This window comes from Leptodactylus fuscus, chromosome 5, assembly GCF_031893055.1.
Source record: "Leptodactylus fuscus isolate aLepFus1 chromosome 5, aLepFus1.hap2, whole genome shotgun sequence".
NCBI lineage: Eukaryota > Metazoa > Chordata > Amphibia > Anura > Leptodactylidae > Leptodactylus > Leptodactylus fuscus.
The window spans coordinates 145,539,246-145,560,979 of NC_134269.1; the positions used below are offsets into that span (position 1 = coordinate 145,539,246).

A 21,734-nucleotide genomic window follows, 5' to 3' on the forward strand; every position below is an offset into this window, starting at 1 on the left:
ACTGTAAAATGTCATTGAAGTCAATGGGAGTCGTATTTTTACACGTGTATTTTGCAAAAATACATGTGTGTTTACTCCGTGTGAAGGCTCCCTAAAAGTTGAATATACTTGGGGAACGTGTTAGACCCCCATTTACATCAGATATGCATTAGTTTTTAACTCTCAGTGAAAAAACTGTTGTTTTTTTTTTTCCAACCAACCCACTCACCCTTTTTTAACGTGAGTGTAAAACTAAAATAAAAACAAAAGAAACTGAGTATGTAGCCATTGACTTGTTCTAAAAACATCTGTAAGGCCGGGGCCCCACGGACCCAAAACGCCACAATTTGCCCGCAGTGGAGACGCTGCGGGAAAAATCGCAGCGTTGTACAATGCAGGCAAAGTGGATGGGATTCATGCGAATCCCATCCCCACTTTGCAGAAAAGATCGCAGCGCGGACACGCTGCGATTTGCAAAGCCGTTGCGGCTTTGCAAATTGCAGCATGTCAATTTTATCTACGGAAACGCTGGCGGCTTTCCCGTATTTATAATGTTAAGAGAAAGTCGGCAGAGGAAAACTGTGAACTTTCTCTTAAAAGTGCTGCGGAAAAAAACGCCAAGGCGTTCCCGTAGTGGTTCCTCCCACAGCGCTTTAGTGCTGCGGATACGGCTCGTGGGGCCTTAGCCTAAAAGACATTAAAAATTTAAAAAAAAAAACAAAAAAAAAAAAACTGTTGTTCACTGTTGTGTGCATGGCGCTGTATGCCTCAGTGGGACACAACTGATAACAATCTGGTCTTTTCCACAGCGGGTTTTTTTTTTAGTGGCTCGCCATAGCTTTACATAGGGCAAGGCGCTGGCCCTCTAATTGCTGAGTGAAAGTCTCCATCATACATGAATACATGTACACCAGGCCATCCTCTAATATACGACCAATGTGTTGTGAACACTGAACATATGACACTACACATGCCCGGTCAATGTTTAGACTCGGATCATCTATTGTGTATTTGCCACCACACTGCCACAGCAAGGTACTATTTTTTTGCTGGCACCGTCATTATGTAGCCGCACTGAGTGCACACGATTCTCTCCATACAAGTGCCGGCTAGTCACTCTCTGCGCCAGACAACACAGCGGCCATACTGTAGTTCACACGTAGCTGGTTATACTCCTTGTCTGCCGGCAGGGGGAGCTCGCTAGATGGCGTAGGGCGCATGCTGGGAAATGGCGGACGTGTATAGTTATTGAAATTACATCATTTTAAGGTAAAGTAGAAGGTTCTGGAAACACCGAGGAGATGGACGGAGGCGAGGACTGCACAGAGCTGAGGTGGGTGAAGGGAACAGTGGGCAGTGTGGTAGGGGAGCAGCTGACGAGAAGGCCTATGCGGCCCGTGTGACTGCGGCTCTAGCAGTAGTACTGGCGGCGGCGGTAACTGTGGAATTTGTGCCGCATGAGTTGTAGCCGGTTAGTGTGTACACAGCGGAAGCTCCAGGCCTGTGTATACTATGTGACTCTGTACAATGGCTGTGCCTTGGCAGACAAAAAGGAAGGGGTAAAAAAAAATCCTGTGTAATTCCCTTCCTATTGGGGGCGCCACAGTTCACGTGGCAGAGCTAGTGAGGATTGCACCAGGCTAATGTCCTCAGACCTCTCCATACAGGTGACGGGGGACACAATAGACCGCCTTGTCCTGTACATGAAGTGCGCAGATACAGCTATAAGCCGGCTGGTGGGGATTAGCCCGGATACATAGTGTTGTCCCGGTGGTCGCACACGTGTGGTGGTCGCTGCCCCGGCTGCTGTGACTACATCCCCGGCTGGTGGGGCCGGTGTGACTGCTTGATGACTGGCACAGCTGGTGAGTCAGCGCTGTGTCCGGGTCATGCTCAGACATGTGTGCGCCGCCGAGCTAGCCCCGACTTGTCCGCCGCCTGCCTGTTATAGGGACGTGTCTGCTGAGGCAGCCTGCACTTTACACTGGGGCTCCGCTCCCGGACCCAAGCACTTTATATGCCCTATTTGTGCCAGGTAAGAGCTGAGTTCTTGTGTCCTGCTCTGCTTTATGCTTCACTATGTTATGCACTAGTATATTCCTATTAATCGTACCTCAATGTGCTGTATGCCTTCTGAATGTTTATATCATCTGTAGTAGTTATTGGGGATAACTCTTATGGTTGACTATCATTATAGTGTGCGGTATTATTGCTGTATTTGTAAACCTATGTATTGGTATCTTCTCTGCTCACAAACCAGGGATTAACATTTCTTATAATTATAGTGTGTTTTCCATCAGGGGTTACATCTATACAGTACTGCATTGTAATCTATAATCCTATGTATTGATATGTTCTCCGTTCACGGAACAGGTATTAACGTTTCATATAAGTATAGTATACAGTATTATTGTATTGTATATTCCATCAGGGATTACATCTATACACCACTGCAGTGTAATCTGTAAACCTATGTATTGGTATCTTCTCCTGTCACTGACCAGGGATTAACATTACGTGCATTATGTATAGTGTACGGTATTACTGTAGCATTGGTTATATCTGTTTTTGGCTTTACAGGCAAGCGTGCAATATGAACATATCCTCAACACATACAGATAGTTTAGAGCATTCTGCCATGATGACAACAGATAGAGAGAAACTGGTGAGTTACTTATCAAATCATTGATTTTAGCAACAGAAATCGGAAAAAGGATATCTTAAAGTGTTGGAGAAAGCTATGTGTTATGTGTCTATCGTTATTTTATCCAGTAAAATGCTAAGCCTCATGACAAAAACCCAAAAGACCTCCATATAGTCAGTGGGATCCCTTAGGCACTGTGGGCGTAAATGATGTGCCTGTATGTGCCTATATGATTTTCTAGATTCAAATACTGTCAGGAGGAGGGGGAGCGTTTCTCACCACTCAGCGTCATGGCTGGGCGTTAAGGAACGCCCCCTCACAGTCTAGCGCTGTACACAGTACTGTCAGGAGGGGAGTTCCCAGTTAGACTGTCAGGAACGCCATTCTGATACTGAAGAGCTATCAGTAATGGCACCAATCGCTCTTCACCCGGAGCACATAATAGGAAAGGCGACAGTGCGCTGAATTCGGCGCACTGTCGGCTTTCTAACTGTATATAAAACTGCATGTGCCTGAGGACATAAAAGGTCCTCTAAGTGCGAATCTAAAAGGTAACTGTCCCTTGCCATATTTTTCTGCTGTGGATTTTAATGTGAACTTGCTGCAAAATCCACATTTGATTCAGATTTCATCCTTTGTATTGCACTGTAAATCCAAGTCCACACACTAAAATTCTCATCAAATCATTAACATTTTGTCTCTAATATATGAGAATGAGATTACTCATACAGACCATGGGTGCGGCTGTCAGGGATCAATTCACTCACTCAATCAATCTTGCACTCACCCTTCACTCGGGCTGCAAATAGAGCATAAATTGCTCCAGTAAACACGGTACCACCACTACTAACTTTAATGGGCACAGTAGAACTCTGAATTTGCACAAACCTGCGGACCCCAGACTATAATGGGTTCCGCCCAGTTTCTGCACAAAAAGGTAAAGAAAACGAGGAAAGAAAACCGTTGCTTGCAGCGTTTTTTTTCTCCGCATTTTTCAAACGGAGAGTGGAACAGAATCCCTGGACAGAGAGCCAACGCTGGTGTGAACACAGCCTAACTCGTGACAGGTCCCAGACACTACATTTATACACAGACGGATGATATAATACACTGATGATGCATACATAAACAATATATTCACTATAGCTATGCACCAATAGGGTTCTTTCATAACATTGGGTTTTTCTAAACCCTGTTGAAGTGCTACAGAAAGTAATCTCCAAGGATTATTGTCCATGTTGTGGCACAGAAGAGAAGTGAAAATATGGATTCCACTTATAAAACCTGACCGATTTGCTCCATTGACTGGGGCTAGTATTTGCCAGGTTGCACATCCCTTCAGAAGTGTTTGGATTTCTGCTACTGATCCTCTTGAAAATTTACTTCAAACATGTCATAGGCAAACTTGTTATCTCTGAACATGCCCTGACAGGGTAAGAGAATTGACCTGGTGTTGCAACACTGTGCTGCTACCTCAGAGTATCTATAGTGATATAACCAAAGGTAACCTACACTTCAATTTGAGCGTTATATGCCTTGTAACATATTTCTTCATTTTTAAGGTAAAACCAAATCCTCTTCTGTTAAATCTGTTGAAATCTGCTGGTGCCCAGAAGGAAACCTTCACAATGAAAGAGGTGGGTGTTAGAATTTCCTGATTAGAGATGTAATATGATTGTTCCGTGATCTCTTTTTATAATGTATAGTTTATTACAATATCTTCGTACTTGCGCTATAGGTTATTTACCATCTTGGTCAGTACATTATGGCCAAGCAGTTGTATGACGAGAAGCAACAGCATATTGTCCACTGCTCTAATGATCCTCTTGGAGAAATATTTGGGGTACAGAACTTCTCTGTAAAAGAACCCAGGTAACTGACACGTTTGTAACAGTATTTTTGTCATTTTCTAGAAAGGATTTTTTTCAGTCTATAGAATTAATTTTGCCCGTTATGGCAGGAGACCAGTTTTATTATTCAAGAGAAAATCTTATTAACTTCTCATTACCTTACTGCCTTCTCTAGATGCCTTTAAATTGGGCTCTAATTGTTATAAAATAAAAAGTGTTTTTGTTGTTTTTTTTTGACACACACCATAGTGTGAAGTGTGTGTGTGTGCATATTTATGTGCATTATTGGGTTGTTTTTTTTTTTGGAACAGCCAGGTAACAGGACTTGTAATACAAAAACCTCAGAATTATGTGCTAGCGGCCTAGCTATAATAACATCCATCTGGTACTATTAAGGCAGAAAAACCTTTCCCAGTATTTTTTTCAGGACGGATTTTTGTTTTTTATGTAAACCACCTGGTTTTTAGTTTTTGCATTTTTCCCTGTTGCACTCTTATCATACATTTGACTAATAAAAGTTCATGGGCTTTTTTTTGTCTATTGTTTGTATACATTGTAATTTGGTCTAAACATATGGCTCCTACACATAGCAGTAATTCAGCCATGGCAATTAAGTCTGTATGCAGAAAGCTTGGAATCCCCCTGTATGTCTTGCAAAGGGTAAAATCTATATGATTATTGCAGATTTACAACAGAGTTCCACGATATATCGGGAATGTCTGATCAAGGCCTAATAACATCTAATAGGGGAAGTTTTGAGTTTTTTTTTTTTAAATTAAGTAAAACAAAACCTATTGACTTTTGGGCACATGACAATATTATCATGTATTTAGGTTGTCATTTACTGACGATTTGCAATTGACATTGTTTTGGTGTTAGATCATCCGCTCTACAATGAACATTGTTATGAACTTCATCTATATGTAAACCATGATCTCTTTGTTTCAGGAGGCTGTATGCAATGATTTCCAAAAATCTGGTAACTGCAGATACTGAAGGTAAAATTCCAATGGGTTGAAATCGGTTTATTGAAAGGAGATTCTTGAAATAATGCCTACCATGAGGAGTACCACTGTTTAGTGAAATGTTAGCAATAGAGATGAGCGAGTACTATTTGAAACTCCAGTTTCGAATAGCACACACCCATAGGAATAAATGGATGTAGCCGGCACGCAGGGGGTTAAGCGGCCAGCGGCAAAGTCTTCGTGCCGGCCACTTCCATTCATTCTTATGGGTGCGTGCCATTCGAAACGGCTGTTTTGAATAGCACTCGCTCATCTCTAGTTAGCACATTTAATGGATTCCCAATTATTATTATTTTTCCATTTGATAGTCTATATAACTCCTTCCTGATACAGTTATTTTGATTCTGGTTATCTTTACGCCTCACCTTCCAAAGCTCACAACTTTTTTTTTTTTATTTTTTTTCCCCATTCACAGAATAGAAGGTTTGATTGACGAACAAATTGTACTTGTATTTTTACAGCAATTCCAAACTCGTAAAGTTTTGGGGGGCTTTAACTTTTATACCCTTTACAACATTTTTTTTTTCTTGAAGTTGTCGTCATATTCTGCTAATATATAAATCTATATAAAAAGGGTTTTTTTTGTTTATACTTTTACTTTTAGACCCCCTATGCATGTTAAACACCAGGTGATCAGATCAGTAATGGAATTCAATGTATTACATTGTAAAATTGCGGTGCTTCTATTACAGACTGCCTAGCACACCCTGTAATAAAAGTCTATATTAGACAAGCCTGGGCTCCCATCTGTCATGGTAATGCACTGTTAAGGTCCATTCACACGGAGTAAACGCACGCTCATTTTGGCAAAATACACGCATAAAGAATACACGTGTAAAAATAAGACTCCCATTGAGTTCAATGACATTTTTTACACATGTAAAAACGTGCCAGAAAACACGAGTTTGTTTTTTTTTTTTTGCTTTTTTTTTACACGTGTAAAATATGTAATTGAAGTCAATGGGAGTCTTATTTTTACAAATGTATCCTTTGCACGTGTATTTGCCAAAATGAGCGTGCGTTTATGCCGTGTGAATGGACCCTTACAGGGGCCAGCATTCTGCCCCAAAATGACTGCGCCCAAGCGTTGCTGGGAAAATGGCACCTCAGTCATGTTTTAGCGAGCTATTATTATTATTATTATTATTTATTATTATTATTGTTTATATTGCACCATTAATTCCCTGGTTACATTTGAGGGTTTACATACAGTACAAAAATATACAGGTAGATATACTAACAATGACCGACTGGCACAGTGGGGTAGAGGGCCCTGCCTGCAAGGGCTTACAATATATGAGGGAAAAAGAGATGGAGAGGGGGAGATAGTTCAGATGGTGGTGTGGTGACAGTAGTATTACTGGAGGTTGTAGGCCTTCCTGAATAGGTGAGTCTGCAGGGCCTTCTTAAAGCCTGTGAATGTGCGGGTCAGTCTTATGTGTCTTGGTAAGGAGTTCCAGAGTATGGGGGATGCACGGGAGAAATCTTGGAGATGGTTGTGTGAGGAGCGGGTGAGAGCAGAGCGGAATAGGAGGTCATTGGAGGATCTGAGGTTACGTGTGGGCAGGTAGCGGGGGATTAGATCAGAGATATATGGAGGGGACAGGTTGTGGATCTCTTTGTATGTTAACGTTAGTAGCTTGAAATCAATTCGCTGGGCTATGGGTAGCCAGTGGAGGGACTGGCAGAGGGGAGCAGCTGATGAAGCGAGCAGCGCAGTTTAAGGTGTACTGGAGGGGGACAAGGGTGTTAGCTGGGAGTATATGGAGAAGGGTGTTGCAGTAGTCTAAACGGGAGATTATGAGGGCCTGGACGAGCGTTTTAGTAGTTTCAGGGGTGAGGAAGGAGCGGATTCGGTGGATGTTCTTGAGTTGGAGGCGGCAGGAAGTGTTAAGGGTGTGAACATGTGACTTGAAGGATAGGTCGGCGTCCAGGGTTACCCCAAGGAATCAGGCCCATGGGACAGGGGTAAGTGTGATTTCGTTGACTTTGATAGATGGGTCAGGTGGAGGGGCCATACGGGGTGGGGCGAAGATGATGAAGTTTGAGAAAGCGGGAGGAGAGGAAGGAGGCTACAGCTGCTAAACAACCTGGAACTCTGGCCAGCAGGGAGGTAATGTCTGGTCCAGAGATGTATATTTGGGTGTCATCAGCATAGCAATGGTACTATGAGTTGGCCCAGGCCAAGGGTGTAGATGGAAAATAGGAGGGGTCCTAGGACGGAGCCTTGAGGGACACCTACAGAGAGAGGGCGTGGTGAGGAGGTGGTGTGTGAGTGGGAGACGCTGAATGTGCGTTCGGTGAGGTATATGGAGATTCAGGAAAGGGCCAGGGCTGAGATACCAAGGGATGAGAGCCATGAGGGGGGGGGGGGGTTAATGCCTACAATCAGTGCAGGCATTGCTGATGGGTATATGCTATATACTGTATTTTTCGGACTATAAGACGCACTTTTTCCCCAAAAAAATATGGGAGGAAAATGGGGGTGTGTCTTATAGTCTGTATGTAGTGTAGGAAGTAGGGTATAGGCGGTGCAAGCGCATAAGCCTGCAGCGCGCCTGTACCTGTCTGCTTCCTAGTTTGTCCCGTCGGTGCGAAGCAAAGGAGGTACGGTAATAGCAGACAAAGGAGAGACGGTGAGATGGAGTGGTACAGGCGGGGCAAGCAAGTTAGATGAAAGCCCGCAGCGCCTCTACTTAATTCTCATGTCCCTACACTCCAGACCCTTCCTGACATCTGCCGTTTCAATACGGTAGATGCCGGGTCTTAAAGATGGCGGCCGCTCCTGCAGAGCGGTTGCCATAGCTATCGTGTCTCCACTGTACAGGAGACCCAATAGCTATTGCAATCACTCTGCAAGAGCGGCCACAAGCCTTAACAGCTAATGCCCTCCATCACTCATTACTACCTTTGTTAACCCCCTCCCTTCCCCCAGAAAGTTAATAAGCCGCCCCTGATACCTGTACTGCAGAAGGCCAGCTCCCGCAGGTCGAGCTTGCGGGAGCCAACCTGTTCCTGTGCCACGCGGGAGCCTTGGCTTGTCATCATAGGAATATTAGTATTGAGGCTGGTCTATGACCAGCCCCAATAGTAATATAGAGCATCTCCCATAGACTGCAATACAGTTGTATTGCAGTCTATGGGACTTGCAATCAAATGAAAAAGTTTTTTTCCTATTTTCCTCCTCTAAAACCATAGTGCGTCTTATGGTCTGGTGCGTCTTATAGTCCGAAAAATACAGTGTGAAAGGGATTTTCCCACCTGATACATTTACATATAGAATAGTGCATCCTAGTTATCTTGGCCCCTACACAAGATCGCACTGCAACCTTGACTCCTCCCCCCCTCCAATCACTTAAATTAATTTGGATGTCACATTAGGGTTCTGATGTAAATTTATGGTTTTGTTTTTTGTTTTTATATGCTTGGCTCAACAGACTGGAACAGAATATGCTTTTTCCATACCTTTTCTTCTTCCCTTACACCTTTAAGCGGTTACCCTACCTGCAGAGTGGTGGAGTCACTAAGCCAAACATTCGTCAACTCCTGCTCCTGTAATTGTTTAAAAAGCCAGTGATTGAATTCCTATTAAAGTAAACCTGATAGAAAATATGAATCTAATTATACAATGTTAATAAGTAAAGATAATAAATGTATTTTGAAGTTGGTAGCTTTTTCCCACCTTCACCCAATATTGGTCCTGACACTGACCCTACAGTCCTGGTTTCCTGGAAAATGATATTTATGATCTCTATGGGTCACTGCACATAGAGTGTTTGGTGCTGATTTTGACGCTGAATCCGCCTTAAAATCAGCTTCCAAAAAAAAAACGCTTACCAATAGAGTTCTCCGTGTGCACTGACCCTATCTAAGCTTGGTCATTAAGATGAGACTGGTGGGGGTCGACACCCAGGACCAATGCTGAATAGCTGTTCTCAACAGCAGCCATTCAGAGAACAGAGCTGGAAGTGATATTTCTGTCCTCTGTGTAGTGGCTGTGCTGAGATACTGCAGATAAACTCTCATCTCTCATATATAAGCTCCCCTCCAAAGTAAGCCAAACCGCCATTTCACCACACAAAAAAAAAACAAAAAATTTGCATCCCCTTACATGAAAAGTTAGGGGTATCAGAATATGCAAACAAAAAAAAAAAACTTGGCAAAGTTTGTTTTTTTTTGTTTTTTTTTTGAGGGGCTAAAACCTTTTTTAAAAAAACATATAGAAATTTGGTATCCCCAGAACCATACAGCTAACATTTCATTTTTGCTGCACAGTGAACGCTGTAAAAACAAAGCCCTTAAAGTCGCACAAACGCAGTTTTCCACCAATTTCCCCACCACATTCAGAATTTTTTTTCCAGTTTCCCAGTAAGTCATACAAAATATTAAATGGCACCATAACAAAGTACAATTTGTCCTGCAAACATTAACCTATCATATGGCTCTGTGAACTCAAAAATAACAAAGTTATGGGGTTTGGAAGGCAGGGAGCCAAAACCGAAAATTGGAAAATGCCTGTGGTGGGAAGGAGATAATTTGGGAGAAATTGTGATGGGAATAAATTACTTAGCTGATCAGCTGCTGAGGAGTGTGCGATTCCCTCCTCCCCCTGCAGAGTTTGCTGTGGCTCTGCTTTGTCTTTCCCCTTGCAGTTTCCCTTGTGTGCTTTTATTCCTGTTCTACGCAAGTATCAACTATCCCTGATAACTTGAATGCTTTTCTCCTTTACAACAATGCCTTTTACAACCTTCTCCCCCTCCGTGCACCATCAGGAGGGAGGGTGAGAGAGTTAAGCTGACTTTGCAGCAGCAAAATGGGAAGAAACATTTAATGTACCGTACTCCATTTATAACGTTGCCTAATTTAGCATTGAGGAAGCAAATGACCAAAAAAAAAAGTCCCCACAATCTTTAACCCCAAAATGGAGAGTCATGTTGTAGTCCTTTGTGATTTATGTGTGATCGATTTGGAGACAGTTTCTGTAGCCCTCCTCTTCCAATTCATGGGCTTTGAACCTTATCCAGTTTCATTCATATATATAATATATAATACATACATACATTTATTTTAGTGTGTATAATTTTTAGGTTTTTATTTATTTTTTGTATCTTAAAAACATGTATTTTTGCTGATTGCTTTGTAGAAACGTTTGAGAAAGACGCAAGTAACTTTTCACAAGCAGAAAGCACTGCACAGGTAAGTCTACTACTAAAATGATTATTTCTTTGGTTTCAGTAAAATAGTGCTCTTCTATACTGGTGGTGTCATAATATGTTTCTTTTTTATTAAAGGTTTCAGCTGAGGAAGTACAAGAGAAGATAACTCCCTCCGTATCATCGCCTAAGAAAGCCCACAGTGATTCTGGTAATTTGCTTTGTATTACAAATATGGCATAAATGGCAGTACACCGCATAAGTGTGTTATTTGCACAGTCACTTAAGGTGTATACTTTCTTTTTATACTTTTTTTTTTTTTTTTTTTTAAATTTGCGTAGAAGAAAATTCTTCAAATGATCAACCATCAGAGCAACAAAGAAAGAGACATAAGTCAGACAGTTTTTCATTAACCTTTGATGAGAGCCTTTCGTGGTGGGTGATAAGTGGCTTACGCTGTGATAGAAATAGCTGTGATTCAACAGACTCCTCTTCTGATGCAGTAAGTAAGGCGAATAGATGATGATGATATTGTGTGATAATGTTCAGTCAGGGCTGCTGGAGGATAATACTATAGCTGTTTATTCTGCAATTTAGTATGTGCTATTACGGGAGTAATAATAATTCCAGTTCCTGAGATTGTATATAATGATGGCCGTGTGTGAATGTTTTTTTCCGATTCCTTGACTGCCAGGTATAAATGCTATGGAGCTAGCATCTAGCAAATTAGAATGCTACTGCATATAAGTAATGCTGGACGTAAGGCATTTCTCATTGTAAGAATGCGCTAATACTATTTTCATTAAAAATGTTTCCTCCTGGTTATACTTCACTGATTCCCTCAAGTTTCCATTCCGCTAGTCTTCTCCTCCCCCCACTGATTCTTTGTGGCAAAGCATTGTTATGAAGTGTCAGTCTTTGTTTATGATGCAGCCACCACATGACATATAACCGCGTCGTTCATTTGCTGCTTCCATAGACCTCTTATATGCCGTCACTATAAACAACTTGTTGTGATACTGCATTGTAAACAAAGACCAGTAGGGGGGTTGTTTGTGTGAGCGGACCTGTAGTGCAGGAAAAGGGGAGAGATGGTAAGGTATGTATATTAATGTACATTTCTAGGTATGGAATGCTATTTTTATGTCTGACAATTCTGTTCATCATTGTAGACAGATGCATAACCTTACATTATACATTATGTTCCATTTTTCATCATTTTGAAGGTTTCTGTTAGTGGATAATAATAAATGGGTACGAATCTTGCTCACAGCGCGGTGGTGGATATAGCTCTGTCAGGTTTAGGCTATCGTGTGTAGGAAAATGTCAGCAGCGTTACAGATCTCTTTAATGTTCTCGTATTTTGTTACTGTCTTAGTCTATATACAGTGTTTGCTTGTGTCATCCAGCACTCCTGGATGTGGAGTGTGTAGAGGAGTATATGAATTGTATTAAATCAATGTTTCCCAACATTCTCCGGAAAAAAAAATAAATCTTTGAGGCACCCCTACCAAAATATATTTTTTTTAAAATTAAAAATGGCAGTTTTTGAATTGACAGATAAACCTTATTAAATAAATCTTTTTCAATTGTAAAAATAGAAGATCTTATCAAACCTACATCAAACGTGTGCATTTTTCAGATGCAGTTTTAATTGTACCTTGTGATTTCCACGCACCCTCAAAGCTACACTCTCCCAAACTCTCCACCACACCACCTGCACGTACATCGCCATGACCCCTAATTGACCCCTTATATTATGCTCCCTATTGGTCCAAAACACAGTATATGGCTCCCCAGGGGTCCCCAGACACTTAATAATAATGCTTTCCAGTGGCCCCCAGGCACATAATAACCATGCTCTCCAGTGGCTAGTTTTGCCATAAAAATAAGAAACTGCAACCGTTACCCATTCTCGTCCCCCCTGAGTTCTCCCTGCTTTTTTTTTGTCTCCTCAAACCTCTGGCTGAATGCAGCAGGTCTGCACTGAGCTGCAGATATAAATGACAGATGTCTGAATAGTGGAGCAAGAAGCTAAAGGCTTCCTGATCACCACTGTATTTAACTTATCTGTGTCGTAAGAAAACCGAGAATGTTGAATACTGCTATGCATCAATTTACCCTCCAGAATATCGCAGCACTGCTGATGGGTTTTTATGACCTCCTGTTTGCAGCCACTTCTCAGCTGAATGCAGGACTAGTTTAGTGCCTTTTATCCTATTGGGGTACACTAGAATATTTTCATTCTCTGAAAGCTATAGTAGCTTGGAATAGTAATACATTCACATATGCTGTTTGGATAACTTTGCATTATACAATTTCTAAGCTATATATTCCTAAGCCGGATGACTGGTAGGGAGTGGAAATAAATGCAAAGTTTGTTAGTATGAAGTTCCATCTTGGAGCATTCCCCTAAGTTATAATACAGTGGGTATGTAAGTCATGAGCATTAATCCAGTCAGTTAACCTGTATGATCTGTGGCAGGCTCTGATAGCATCATCAATGTGCAGCAACTATCGCAAAGTGGACACTAGCCGGGGACCTATAGTAATGCATCACTTTGACTGGGAAAATGACAATACATGCAGCACCAGAATCTGCAGGGAAGGCTGTGTTGGGTGTCTAAAGTTGATGTCAATAGACTGTAACATTATTTGTAAGGCTTTGTTCACATCTGTGCCTGAGGCTCTGGAAAATGTTTATTTGCTTATAGGGAGATATCTATCAGAAAGGCACCCAGATGACACTTCTTCCTGTACCCAGCTCTTAAAACTTGCAATGTAAAGCATAATTTTTTGTGAAGACGTTGTAAGTCATACTCATGCTGTATTTTTTTTCTTTTTCCTTTAGGACCATGAGTCTCACTCAGTAAGTGACAACTCAGACTGGCTGGATCCAGACTCCGACTCTGACCAGTTTAGTGTTGAGTTTGAGGTTGAGTCTGTATATTCAGAGGATTATAGCTCTAGTGGAGGTGAAGAAATTCTCTCAGATGGTGAGATTGATGACGAGGTAAGACTGACATTTTGCTTATGTTGAGGATGTTTATAGTTGTACCATGTAGCTGTTTCTTTCATGGATGTCACTAGTCTTGTATTTGCAGTAGTTGCAGGGTAATTCACGGTCATATATACAGGCCCATAGAAATGAATGAGTCAGTGTGCTATCCGGGAAAAACACGGAAAATACACTTATCTCAGCCACAGTCGTATGCAAGAGGCTGTAAGGCTTAGTTCACACGTGACAAGTGGGTGGCGGGCTTTGGCCCTGGAAAAAAAAAACAAAAAAAAAAAACGCTTCAACAATTAGGAAATGGTTTTTGGACACTGAGGCGTTTTTTTGGAGAGTTTTTTTTTGTGTGTGTGTGTAAAAACCGCCTCAAAAAACGCTAGGCGATTTTTCTCTCCAGCACTGGAGCTGGACCTTGATAAAACGCCTGGTGGTTTTTTGAGGCGGTTTTTGAAATAAAAAAACAAACTATGCAGTTTCCACCTCCCATTCACTTGTATGGATTTCCTGAGGTGGAATCCGTCTCATGAAAGGTCATGCTGCTTCTTTTTTTCCGCTAGCGGAAAAACGAACGCCTAGCGTTCTACATAGACCACTATTGTTTGGAGGCAGATTCTGTGCCCAAATTCCGCCCCACTGGCCCCGTGTGAACGAGCCCTAAGGGTATATTTCACATGTGCACTGGCAAAGGTCCACATGACAGACACAGTAAAGTGCACCGTGAAAGCAGTCTAACTTTGTTCACCAGCATTCAAAAAAACTAACTGTAATTCCTATTTGTAGAAGATAATGCTGTGCTTGTGTTTAATGACATAGGGTATACTATAGTTAGGCAGACTGTTGAAGTATTTGATCTTGCACAGTACATATACTTTCACTATACCAAGCATTTTAGGCTAAAACGTCCCGCTGAGCCACAGACATGAGTTCTTCAAGAGTTTCTATTGAAAACATTTGTCAAAGGAGTGTCTGAGATATTTCAATGTAATGTGTGTGAAGGCATTGTGATTTGGAGTATCATGGGGTTGTTTTGTTTTTTTGGGTTTTTTTTTCACTGTTTTTATATGGTTACTTTTTGTACATGACTTCTCTAAATCTACATGCCTTCATTACAGTATTTCCCTCTTTTGCTTCTTTAGGCTGCTGTAAGCCTGGTCTGTAGTTGGTTTTTGGGTTTTGAAGATGATCAGAAACTTCTGACCTCACTAAAATGCAGTTGAGCAGTGCATTTCAGTGAGCAGCCGTCACTCTTCAGTGTTTATTATCATTGCCCACTGATCAGATGTGAGTGGGAAAGCAGTGAGGCCTGTCTCTTCCCACACACACACTGAGCGCACAGACTGCCAGCAATAGCTTCCATTGTAGAAGACTAAACATTGCCTGCAAGGTATGAAACTGGGACATTTCTCAATCATCAGTAATGGAAGCACAACACTAGGCTTGGAGGGATACTCTAGTGTATGTGTGTGTTGTGTTTTTTTTTTTTTTTTTTTGTAAATTTTATATTATCTATAGGATAGGAAAATACCCTCAATAATTAGCTATTCAGTTTCATATCATGTTACCTGTTTTCTTCAACAAGTTACATGATCGGTGTGACCTGTGTTCTGGATTTATTTTTTTTTCCTAGCATGGGTTGCTGTACAAACAAGTGGTCTCTCTTTGGTCTGCAGATAATATTGATAGCTACCATGTGACCTCAGTCATTAGAGTCCAGCCCCCTGCTTTTCTGTTTCACTTTTTCTGTCCAACTATCTCCCTGTTGCTCAGACTCTCCAATAATCCTTTCCCTTTCCAACATCTTGTTCACAGTTCACCTTTCTCTTTCCATGCTCCTATTACCTTCCCCACTGTTATAAGCAGCAGTTGGTATAGTGTTATAAGAACCTTCTAGGACTTTTGCTGATACAATCCTCAAACTGTAAAGTCCATTTTGGTGTTTAACTGTTTTGCACAAACAGAAAAGCTGGAATTCTACATGAGTGACCGCATCAGCAATAGCATATTATGAATCTACTTTAATGACTACTTGCTTAGCTTAAAAGAGAGCTGGTCTGTCACTATAAATGTCTTTTTTTTCAAGACTTGAAATCATTGCTGATGTTTTCCAAAAATAATGTCATGCGTGTCCTGACGTTTTGTGTGGTTACAGCCCACTACATTAACTTCAGTGAGTTAGAATACCGGACACAAAGCATGAATGGATATGGTGCTGTTTGTTTCTCATCCCCTGTAGAAATACTGGAACCTAAGTGTATTAAATTATGCATTTTTATCAATTTAAAATTGAAAGATTTTACCCAAGGTGCCTTTTGTAAAAAAAAAAAAAAAAAGCGACACTATATTCAAGTAATGTGGCTTTGGAGACAGATTAATTCAATCTGAAATGATCACATTTTCCTTAGGCCCACACCAGATGAGCAAGCAGAGATGTGGTTACAAGAGCCCACGTGGGGTACATCACTCCCATTATATTGCTTACCTATGAGTATGACTATTGCACACCAAGAACACTTGGTAATGCTTTCATAGACTTTTATTTAAAGGGCATGTATTAAAAAAAAAAAAAAAAAAAAAAAAGGTTCTGGAATCTCTTAAAGAAGATAAAGTTGGTGGTATTATGACGAAATAATTCTTTATGATGATCTCGGGCAAAATAACCCTCCATGGACTTTATTATGGTCACACATTACACCTCTACATTACCGAATTTGTGCACAGTTAACATAATAACTAGATATTGTGCCACTATTTGTTTATTTGCATTAATTACCAAAGTAAATAGTGGTAAACTGCAAGAGACAAGTAGACATTCCTGGCTCATCTCCCTTTAGAAAAACAGATTGGGCCACTTGCCTGCCAATTTTTTTTTTCACCCCAATATTTGCTGTGGGGGGAGAGCTGGGACACCTCTATACACATTAGATAGTTGGTCGTTCTTGCTGATACTCGTATGGCAGACTTAACTTTTCATGGCCACAATTGTGGAATAGCTATGTATGTGTATTGAGTATTTCATGCAGAGGAGGGAAAAACATGAAGGTGACAATCTGGTTATCTGCATAAAGGAAAAGCGAGTTTTATTAGCCCATATATTGATATGGATTTACTATTGGGTAGATATTTATTATTTTTGCTGTATTTTATGCCACAATATTTACATAGGGCAGTACAGCTAAGTCATGTTTTACAACTGACATTCTAGAAATACTGTTACCATTGGTAAAACAGATATTTTCTTCTCCGGTTTTAGGTTTATCAGGTGACTATATACCAAGCTGAAGAATCAGGAGACTCTTTTGATGAGGATACTGAAATTTCTGACGCTGTAAGTATGACTATGCTGAGCTCACTCAGAAAAAGAATGAAATTGAATCTTAACTCTTTTTTATGATGCAGCTATTTTGTTCTAACAACCATAACTTTTAATTTTTTGTGTCTGTGTAGGCAGCTTGTTTGGAAAAGTTGTATTTAATTGCTATCATTTTGGGATACATACAGTAGATTAAAAAGCTCTCTTTTCCATACTGGGAGTTGAGCTGAAAATGCATAACCACTGCACAGTGTATAGCACCATCTGCTTCTAGCTCCAAACACTATCAGTGTGCGTGCTGGATGTTGGGAACCCTATCTATCTGATACCGATGAGCCATCCTAAGGTTAGGCCATCAATAGAAACTCATGGATACCCCCTTTAAATTTGTTTGTTAAGGAGAGGATGGGGGGAAAATACGCAATTCTGTCATTGTTTTTTGTGTTTTGTTTTACAACACAATATTTATTCTGTGGGTTAGTAGAATTACACCAATGTCCAATTTAAAATCAATTCCTGTTCTGCAGGAACATCGTAACTTCAATATGTTGTTCTAAATGTCATTGCAGGATTACTGGAAATGTTCACAATGTGATGAGATGAATCCTCCTATCCCAAGATATTGTAAAAGATGTTGGTCTCTTCGTAAAGATTGGCTTCCAGACGAAACGGAGAGAACTAACGCTTTAAAAAGAAAAGAGATGGAGGATTCACAAGATGAAGGCATTGATGTCCCAGATGGCAAAAAAATAAAACTAACACAAGAGCTGCAAGATTCTGTTGTCACTAAAAAACAGGATGAGGGAATACAAAGCTCTGAATCCCAGGAAACTGAGGACTTCTCTCAGCCTTCCACATCTGGAAGCATCGCATCTTGTAGTCAGGAGGAATACAAAGAAGTTGAACCAGCTCACGACGAAAGTTCACAACAGAGTCCACCACTTTCTAGCATTGAACCTTGTGTAATCTGCCAGACGAGGCCGAAGAATGGATGTATTGTACATGGCACAACTGGGCATCTCATGGCATGTTTTCCGTGTGCAAAAAAACTTAAGAAGAGAAACAAACCTTGCCCTGTTTGCAGGCAGCCAATTCAGATGATCGTATTAACCTATTTCAGCTAAAAGTCAGGTCAATTCAAATCCAAGGACCCTTAATGAAAAAACAAGAAAAAAAAATTGAACTGCTTAGTATATATGTGAATGGTGGGGAAAGGAGTATCCGAATCTAAGTTATCACTTGACTTGAAGGAAGCAGAAATGTCTTAGCAAGTATTTCTACTACACTAGCTTATTTAAGCATTTGCACAAATGTAAATAGTTAACATCTTTATAGGGCAGACATTAATATCTGAACTCGAGTAGACAAATGACTTCAGTGTGGAGGAGTCACCTACACCAGTCTAGGCTGTCATAGACTTAAGTAGAAAGTTCTAGGTACATAAAGGCTCAGGCCAGACATTGTGGAAATGCAGTTTTCTTTTTCATTGTGGACACATAATGGGGAAAAAATGCTGTATTTTACAGTCCCAACAAAGTGAGCGAGATTTTATTTAATCTCATCCCCACTTTACTGAAATAAAACGTTGCGTTTTCCCCTAGACCTATGAGGGTAGGCACAAATGCAAAACACAGCAGAAAAGTAGTGAAAGGCGCAAGCTTTTTTGGGATTGTTTTTGCTGCATTTATTCCATGGTGTTTTTTGGCTACATTTTGCTATGTCCTGCCTTAGCCTAAAGGGTTTTTTTCCCATGAAAAGAAATATGCTGAGAATTATGGAAGATAAAAAGTTCTAAGTATGCAGCTGATGTTATTAAAAATACTGCAGAGTAAAGAGAGCTGCTCAATCATTTCCCCATAGTTTCATGTCTTATGCCTGTCTGGTCTTCATAGAATTGACCAATAGCGGCTGTAAAATTTATGGTCATGCCTATTCACCGATCTCCTTGTTTCTCCCCTGGGTCCCTGCGCTACTGAAGCATGCATTGGCCGTTCTAACAGACAAGAATTTTAGCAGAGATATGGGGGGCAGATCTTGAAAGGGAGGACACTCAGGAGTTGGGAAAACGCTAATTGTTTAGAAAATTCTTTAAGCAACAGCCTTCAGTCTATTACTATTGGTACTTGAAGCACCCTAGCAGGCCAACGCAGTGTAAATATGGGTTACCTGTCACAAATTAAGGCTAGGTTCAAACACTGCGCTCCATCCCTGAGTCAGCTTAAAAGATGCGGAGAAAAAGGTCCTGCAAGCAGGATTTTTCTCTCCGTGTTTTTCAGGTGGATACCTGCTTGACCACTGTTTAAGCAGATTAGCTTTCCATTTTTCAGATTGCCAAGCAGATCCAAAAAACAGAAAGACGAACGCTGGTGTGAACCTAGTGTAAACATGTGCAGATATGATTATTGCAAACTGTACTTATTATTCCAAAGGATTCCCCCTAATGGTATAGAAAGCTAGCATTTACAGAGAGTATCTTTGTTTCTAAGTAAATCTCTTGGCTGTTGGTTCTGTTGGCTTAAGATTTCACTTAGAACCAAAGTTCTCTTTTAGGCTATGGCCCCACATCGTGGAGATGCGTTGCGTTTTTTTGAGCCAAAGCCAAGAATGGCTACAAAAGGAATGGGAAATATATAGGAATATGTTATACTTCTACCTTCTGCTTAATCCACTCTTGGCTTTGTCTCAAAAAACCCCAGCAAAATCTGCAACAAAAAAAAGCTGCGTTTCTGCAACGTGGGGCTGCAGCTTTAAATAATTTTTCCTCAAACTCATTTGATGTCTATCCTTAAAATGTGTGACCGCTGGAACACCAACTTCATGTGTGTGAACATACTGCTGTTCCTGGATGAGCATTGGGGTTAAATTTCTGTCCTATTAGGGGGATACATCAAAACACTGCATACAACCATCACAAAGCAGATCTCTTAACTTGGCTTCACAATATCATTTAAACCATCGGCAAAGGTGTCCAATTCATGCCTTCAAATGTTTTTGACACCGCTTTAAGTAGGTTATACTTGACATTGTTAAAGGTTGCTTTAGCTGGAAAAAGCAGGGACAACTGACTGCCCTAAAAATCAATAAGCGCTAACCTAAAATGTTTGCCAGTAACTAAATTCTAGTTTGATTGGCTACCTGGCTTCTAGGATTTGTTCTGGCTAGTTTTCACAGTTTTGTTCGTTGTGATTTTTAGTTCTCTGAGATTATCCAATGTCAATGCCTTTTCTGTCATGAGACCTTTCAAAAACCATGAAGCATTGCCCTCCCAGTTTACCTTCAAGGCATTGACCATTACTTTAATGAACATACATCTGTCTACGTTTTGCCTGCAGAAGAGACCTTTAATATACATCATTCATGTAACCTGGGAATGGAATATACGGGAGAAATAGTGGACTTTATGTACTGCCAGGAGATCGGGCCTTGCAACTGGAAGAGGGATTCATACAGAGGAACATTGACTTAATATATTTTTCTACATGTAGTGTTATGATTTGTATAATGCTGAGGTTTCATGGAAAGAATATATGTATGTATGAATGTGTGTGCCTGCCTCATAGTATAAATGAGTATGTCTGATGTGATGAATATTAAAACCTTGGTGCCTTGTACACAATTTTGCCTAGTTTATGTGAGGTAAAGCTGACTACAGAGCAGTGCGCAGATACCTAGTAATGCCTATGCTCAGTATGTGGCGAAAGCTTATGTCCACCATCTTGGTGTTGTGACCTGCTCCATTATAGACTATTCCTTGAGCATGACAAATGAACTGTTACTACAACTTAAAGAGGACCTTTCATCAAATCGGGCCCATGCAGTTTTATATACTGCTGGAAAGCTGACAGTGCGCTGAATTCAGCGCACTGTCGGCTTTCCCGATCAGTGCCCGGTGTAAAACGCTATCGGTCCCGGGACCGTAGCGCTTTAGTGTCAGAAGGGCGTTTCTGACTGTTAGCCAGGAACGTTCTTCTGCCTCGCGGCGCCTATCACGCTGTGCTGTGGAGCGGGGAGGAACTTCCCCCTCCCGCTCCTGATAATACTCGTCTATGGACGAGCACTGTGAGCAGAGGGAGGGGACGTTCCTCCCCGCTCACACTGTACAGCGCAATAGGCGCCGTGAGGCAGAAGGACGTTTCTGGCTAACTGTCAGAAACGCCCTTCTGACACTAAAGCACTACGGTCCCGGTACCAATAGCGCTTTACACCGGGCACGGATCGGGAAAGCCAACAGTGCGCTGAATTCAGCGCACTGTCAGCTTTCCAGCAGTATATAACACTGCATGTGCCCAATCTGATGGAAGGTCCTCTATAAAGAAGCAAGTGTCTAATAACTAGAGCCTTTAGGCCTCATTCACACATCTGTAGCAGTATGTGATATTCTTTCAGAGAATATACAGTTCACTAAAAGCCACAATACCGTGTCACAAGATACGCACCACATGGATATGTCCTTATCTTTAATGGGTCATTCTAGCATTCTTGCACAATTTCAATCCCAATGTGAAGGCTCCTATAACAATCCTATAATAATATTTTATATAGAGAACATGATTTTTCTCAGATATTAGGTTTTCTAGTAACGTGAGGTAAACTTACAAAGCAGTTTTAGGAAATTGTCCGATCTACATAATATCACAATATTGCACAAGTTATACAATGCAAATGGCTGTAGCTGGTTACTATCCTATTACATTTTTTTTTTTACTATTGCCTATCACTATACATGTTTAGATTGTATTACAAATTCTTTTCCTTTTATA

At 40.9% G+C, this 21,734-nt stretch overlaps 1 protein-coding gene across 1 annotated transcript; it reads left to right on the forward strand.

The window, feature by feature from the left end:
* The first annotated feature begins 1,177 nt into the window (after positions 1 to 1,177).
* MDM2 (MDM2 proto-oncogene) lies at positions 1,178 to 20,849 on the forward strand. The gene is made up of 11 exons (XM_075274430.1): positions 1,178 to 1,312; positions 2,560 to 2,644; positions 4,186 to 4,260; positions 4,362 to 4,495; positions 5,422 to 5,471; positions 10,642 to 10,694; positions 10,790 to 10,862; positions 10,993 to 11,153; positions 13,503 to 13,664; positions 16,915 to 16,989; positions 17,544 to 20,849. Exons 1-11 carry the CDS (start codon positions 1,281 to 1,283, stop codon positions 18,096 to 18,098), a joined length of 1,455 nt encoding a protein of 484 aa, XP_075130531.1. The 5' UTR covers positions 1,178 to 1,280; the 3' UTR covers positions 18,099 to 20,849.
* Positions 20,850 to 21,734: the final 885 nt, after the last annotated feature.